Source organism: Protobothrops mucrosquamatus, unplaced genomic scaffold (assembly GCF_001527695.2).
Source record: "Protobothrops mucrosquamatus isolate PMUCROS unplaced genomic scaffold, P.Mucros_1.0 scaffold3555, whole genome shotgun sequence".
In the NCBI taxonomy this organism is placed as follows: domain Eukaryota; kingdom Metazoa; phylum Chordata; class Lepidosauria; order Squamata; family Viperidae; genus Protobothrops; species Protobothrops mucrosquamatus.
In genome coordinates this window covers 89,630-95,994 of record NW_015389522.1, presented here as the reverse complement: position 1 = coordinate 95,994, position 6,365 = coordinate 89,630, and the positions used below count along the sequence as shown (strand labels likewise).

Genomic DNA, 6,365 nt, shown 5'->3' with positions numbered 1-6,365 from the left:
AGTGGGCCTTCCTAGTTTGGAGACGATGAGAACTTCCTTAATTTTTTTTCTCTTCTTCCTGCAAATAAATCTTCAATGAGCATCCACTCTGGTTTTAGTTTTGCTTTTGAAGCACTCCGAGGAATTGAGGACTGCTGGGATCCATCTTAAGTTGGGGGTACGGCAAAGGATGTTGTAATGGAACAAAAAAAAACAACAGAAGAAGAATAACTTTGTTTGAACGATGTGATGTTCTCCATATGTGTTGGACTTCATTCCCAGCCGGGGGGGGGGGGAGGATCCTCAACTTCCCTTCCTTGAGCTGAGAAAAATCTTGCATGTAAATTTTGTTTTCATCCCCTCCCCTGCTTTGTTATTGTAGGTCCCACCTCGAATGACAAGGCCGAAACAAAAGCAGGAAACATCCCTAAAGTGTCTGGGCTAGAACGCAGCCAGGAACTGAACACAGACGTGCCCTTTGTTCTACCCCTCTCCAGCCCACCACCTGCCACAACAGTTGTGACGTCCAGCTCTTCTGTACCCACCTCAAGCACTCGGCCTAGCCCACTGTTGAAAAAGGAGCCGTTGATCCCTGCACCAGCACCTCCGAGGCTCACCCCTCAGCCACAGCCTCGGCCACAGTCGCAACCTCAGCCTCGGCCACAGTCACAACCTCAGTTGTTGCCTGAGCTTCGGACACAGTTGCCGAGTCATATCCCCCCTCCTCTCGGTTACCAGGTTCATCACCAAGTGGCCCACAACGGACTCAATAATATCAGGTAGGGTCAGCCAAGGTTGACTGGAAGGCTCTGTGTGTGCATGTACTGTATGTGTATGTGTGTGTGTGTGTGTGTGTTTTCAATCTAGTACCCAACTCGAGGGTTTGGACCAGGGGTAGGCAACCTTGGCTCTTTTATGACTCGTGGACTTCAACTCCCAGAATTCCTGAGCCAGCTATGCTATGCTGGCTCAGGAATTCTGGGAGTTGAAGTCAACGAGTCATAAAAGAGTCAAGGTTGCCTACCCCTGGTTTGGACAATCATTGTTAGGTGCAAGCAACCAGAACAGCTCTGAGAATGGATCAGATAGGTTTTCTTTATTGTTGATCCCCCAGTTTACAAGAATCTCACCAGTCTGTCTGCCTTCCCTTGGAAAAAGGCACATATTAAGGATTTGACTTCAAACATTTCCTTCCCCGGATCAACTCTTAAGCTGGAATGTCTTTTAACTCCCCTAGTCAGGGCATCCAGCCAGTGGCTCCACCACAATCGTCTGGATTCCTTTCCCAAATTCCTCAAACTTTGTGAGAGCAAGAACATGGCAGTGAACATTTTCGTTGCTTGCCAACCCTTTTTTCATCTCCATGCCCTGGACGTGAAAATCGCATGAGTTTTGATAGCCTTAATGGGAGTTCCTCCAGGTTCTCCCAGCTCCTGGTGGATCTGCTAAGTTGGGGGAAATGATTAAGGTAGAGGAGGCAATGGCTGATTTTCAGACAAAAAGTTCTGCGGGATATTTCTCATTCCGTTCTCGAGGGAAGATCTCAGAACATCATAGTTAACCAGAGTAGAGGGTAAAACATCACGAAGGGCATCAAGTTGGGAATAGTAAGTGGATCTCAGATGCATCAAACTGGAAGAGAAAATTCAAGGAAGAGGAGATTTAAGGCCATCCAGCTAATGCTGGGCTTAATTCAGTTGGCAGGAGGAGCTTTTCTCCGGGAACAAGTGTCCAGAAATTCTAATTTTTCTGGGCGTTGAAGAACCTCAAGTAAGAGAAGAAGGCTGGTGTACACACTGCAAAAACCTTTGTTTTCTTGGGGATAGGGAGCTGGGACGCTTTCGAGAATGACGGTGTTATTTTGTAGACTATCTGGTCCTTCTCTAACCATGTTCTCCATCTCCTCCTCCTCCTCCTCCTCTCTCCCCCCCACCCCATTTCTTTTGTTTCCTTTCACAGCAGAAGCAGCAGCGCCAGCAGTGCCACAAGCATTAGCCTCCCCAAGCACCTGTCTCTCTCCCCGCAGATCCCGCCCCACCACTCCTCCGGCCCCGTGGTGCCTCTTTCCATCTCCAACCTTGCCGCTTCACACTTCCCTCTCCGATCACAATCCCAACATCAGCACCATCCGGCCATGTTCGCCCCCCCTCCCACGCTGCCGCCCCCACCTCCAGCCTTGCCCACCAACAGCCTTGTGATCCCAGGTCACCCTGCAGGTAGGTTCCCACCTGCTCTCTGGATTCTGTACTAAGATAAGGTTCACCACCGCTACCTTGCTTTGGAAGAGGTGCACGATTAAGTCCTCGGTCCAAGTACAGGAGTGGCCAACATTGTGGAAAACCTTTTGGGAAAAGCGTACAGTAGAAATGCCACCTTTGGTTCAGTTTCCACCCATTTTTTCTTCTAATTTCTTTATCACTGTAGCCTTGTTCACTTAATAATACTATTTTACATCGCTTTCTGGGCGACGAGTCAACTCTTTGCACCATGACTTTAATTTTATTACGTTTGACAAGCTCACTCAATGAAAGAACACAAAAAACCCCAACCAACTTGATAGCGATCACATAATACACTGACAAATGTCCTCCGCTCAGCTTCAATACATGACATCAATAACTGAATCCCACTGTGATCTGATTGGCTCATTGCCAAAACAAGATGACGCCTGATTGGCTCTCTAAACCTTCATTCTCATTGGCTACAGTCAGATGAAGGAAAGCTACCTGAGATCCACCTGAGCAAGTTGTGCTTCCTTTTTCTGGTTATTTGGCTATAACTTTTCATAGAATAGAGTACGGATAATTGAACAAACTATGTTGCATCACATTCTTGATTAAATTATCTTTCCATTGAAATATAATTTTATGGTACTACTCCCCCCCCAAAAAAGTGGCGTTATTAGCCATCAAATCTCAAAAATACACTTTTCCCAAAAGATTTCCACAATTTTGGCCCACTATTGTATATGTAGATAACCTTTGGGCGCAAAAGGTCAGCTCCATATGTGAAGGTCCAATTAAACTGATTATTGCTAAAAGACTATGCACAGGAATATTCTCAACTCATGCTTGGAATTGAGAACAGTGATCTCAGCTTCTGCTAGGTGTTAAATAGGGGTCAGTGGAATTCAAGAAAGGTTGTAGATTGCTTGTGACTATGTTTGGATTCTAGACTAGTCCCCATTATCACTCCACCCTCAGATTCTGCCACTCCTTCTCCTACAGTAAAAAAAAAGAGAGAGACAAAACCAGAAAGGAAAAATGAGAAAAGAAACGAGAGCATATTTTGAGTTTTAATCTCAACTTTCTTTGAATATAAGTAACCCCACAGTGGCTCAAACACATAATCTCTTGAGTTGAATGTTCTACCCTGTCCATCCTTTTTTGTGTGAATCTCTCTCTGCCTCAGATAAATAGCAGTGTACTACTGGCGCAGAGAAATGCTTAGTCCTGTGGAATTATAAAATAGGAGTAAATCAAATCTGATATCCTCCAGATGTGTGGAACTTCCTAGCCAAGATGGGAATTGGGACTTGAGCTATGAAGTTGAAGCACATGTGGGGAGAACTGGTTTGGAGAACTTTTGAGTCAGAGATGGCCATTTTTCATAGAATTCCCCGATTGTACCTAACATGCAAGTTTCATCCTTCGTACTGGATGGACCATTACATTGTTTTTTTTTAAAAGCCTAACCGCACATCCCCTTTTGGATCATTCCTTCCCAGTTGCAAAATTCTTCCAGCAAGCCCTGATTTTATGTGCCATCACTGTGGGAATCTAGAGACCCGGCGCTCATCGTTATTCATGTATGGATGCAAAACAAATTCCTCAATAACATTCACAGTTGGGAATTAATCAACGTATGCAAATGACATTTTTGTCCTTAGCAGGACAGGAGAAAATTCAGCATTGAGTCTACATACGAAGCACGGCTAAACTAGGAAATATGAAAAAAAAAATTGCCTTGGTGGAAAGCAATCGTTCTTCTAGAAGAAGAATAAACATAGACAATAAACATTCACATATGCAATAATATTATTTCCCCGTGTTCCAGTTTTGGGGCACATGCTCCCCTTGTAAAGCTGGACATCTGGATTCCTGGAGGAAGCAAAGCTTTTATTTATTTTTCATTCACAACATTTTGAGACTTTCTCTGCATATTCCCTTTATAGTTTTCCATTGTCTTACGTCTGTTCCTGCAGCAACTGGAATCGCTGGTGGATTTCTCCCTGTTAAGAGCCCCCTTTTCATCTGGCCTTTGACTCTATAATTCAACCATTCGGATTAATGGCGAAATCCAAAACGAAACAAAAATACCTAAAACACCAACAAGAAAAGAGAAAGAGATTGTAGAGCCAAGAAAGAAAGAAAAAACCTACATAGCATGGAGATTAAAGTAGATGCACACGTATGCCAAAACCTTCTCTGATTTCCTATGTCAAAGCTAGTTAAGAAACGAGAAAGAGTAGGTTGGAAGAGATTTATAACTGCTAATAGCAGTGATGCTTTTTGATTCTCTCGTTTCCTCCTCGGACGATTTTTTTTAATCCAGATAGGAAAGAAGAGAAGAAAGTGAGCGTTGTAGGCTGAATTTCCCATCTCCGTAGGACTTGTCTTCTGGAAAATATAAGTTTACCTTCAGTCCCAGGGACTTAAGTCAGAAAGAGGTTGGACTGAATTTGTTCATCCAGAGCTTCTTCTCAGAATGGGAAGAATTATTCAGTGGGACAACTCAAGAGTTGGGCAACGAGGAACGGTTAGAGCAGGGGTAGGCAACCTCGGCTCTTTTATGACTCATGGACTTCAATTCCCAAAATTCCTGAGCCAGCTACGCTGACTCAGGAATTCTGGGAGTTGAAGTCCATGAGTCATAAAAGAGCCGAGGTTGCCTACCCCTGGGTTAGAGGGTTCCACCTGACTTCCATGGAAGAAACCTCAACGATAGAACCAATTTAGAGAGATGATGGCTTCTTTAATGGAAATTTTTTGAGGTAGAGGCTTCCTACCTTGAGTAAAGTTGGATTTGAAGCCGCCTTCATTTGGTTGAGCTTGGGGATCCTAGCACTGAATTATGGGTCAGGTAGCAGCTGATGACCAAGTCCTCAGCCTGGAACCCGGGAGAGCTGCTATCAATCAGTTCAGGTACTTGGCAAATTGTACGACTTTAATAATAAGCCCATTTTCTGTTCGCCTCCTCAAAGCTCTCAACATTGCTGTAGTAAGGAAGGTCCTAAGAAGGTTCTGATCCAGTCTAAAGCATTAATTTGACTCCGATGCACCATTCCGGTCTCTGCCATTTGTACGCTGGTACGATCGGATGCTTCAAACCCAATTGTTCGATCACTTTAGCAAACAAAATCCAAGCCATGAGACCGCTTATGGCCCAGAAGGAGCATTAGGAACAACTTTGTTGCTGCACAAGTCATATCACATTAATATTTCAACCGGGTATTTCCAACAACGTAAGCAATCCGGTCTTCAGGTTCAAAAAGTTGCGAGGGATCTAAATCGCTTTTATCCATAACTTGGGGAGATAATTCTCAGACGTCTGCCTCAATCGGGCTTGTAATGTTGGGTTTGCACAATCTGGGAGGGTTTTTAAAGGGTGGGTTTGAAAAGATTGGAATGCAAGGGTCTTGTGGGAGTGGTTTTGAGTTTGGGTTTTGAAAGTCCCCTTCTAGAAAAAGATATGAGAATCCACCACTTAGTCATTTTTCCCTGGCCCCCGTTAAGGCACAAAACATATTGTTGATGTGCTTCACCAATGCAACTTTATCTGTCCCAGAACCTAAAGTCAAAGTCACAAGGAACCATGTAGATCTTTAAGGTCCAGCCTCTTATTCATTGCATGGATGAAGTTCCTCCAGAAATGTTGGTGGGGTGGAAGAAGAGATGGAGATGGGTTGCCCTTATCTCGCCCCAAATTTATTCTCCTGAAAGCAAGATCAGTCATGTCCCTCAGGCTCTCTGGGGCTGGGCAGGGGCGGTGGGAAGGGACTGAATGTTGCTAACACCCCCCAATTTTTTTTTTCTACTGTGATAACTCATGGTATTCTCTCTTGTTCTTTAGATACCAGCCTGTTGATATCATTCAACCAACCAATCATGTATTGCCAGCCTCATTCGGGGATTCTGATTGGTACATTGTCACAGGCATCTCTCTTACCTCCACCAATGAGTTCTCACGTAGAAAACCATCACAGCATGACGTGCAGAAATAGGGAATGCCAGGTGAATATTTTGAATTGTTTTACTTCTACGTTTTTTTGGGTAAAACTCACAGGCTGCTGGGCCCTGGTGTCTTCTTTCTTCCTTCCTTTGTTTCTTTTCTCTCTCTCTCTCTCTCTCTCTCTCTCTCTCTCTCTCTCTCTCTCTCTCTCTCTC

The 6,365-nt window shown here is 44.3% G+C and overlaps 1 protein-coding gene across 1 annotated transcript in view; it reads left to right on the top strand.

Annotated features, from left to right (window-relative positions):
• Positions 1-361: 361 nt before the first annotated feature.
• FBRSL1 (fibrosin like 1) overlaps positions 362-6,365 on the top strand; it is a gene marked incomplete at its 5' end in the record, with an annotated part of 37,755 nt that continues 31,751 nt past the window's right edge. Inside the window, 3 exons of the mRNA XM_029286394.1 lie at positions 362-758; positions 1,939-2,195; positions 6,052-6,212. Of these exons, the coding sequence (XP_029142227.1) occupies positions 362-758; positions 1,939-2,195; positions 6,052-6,212 (815 nt within the window). The remainder of the gene's footprint in view (positions 759-1,938; positions 2,196-6,051; positions 6,213-6,365) is intronic.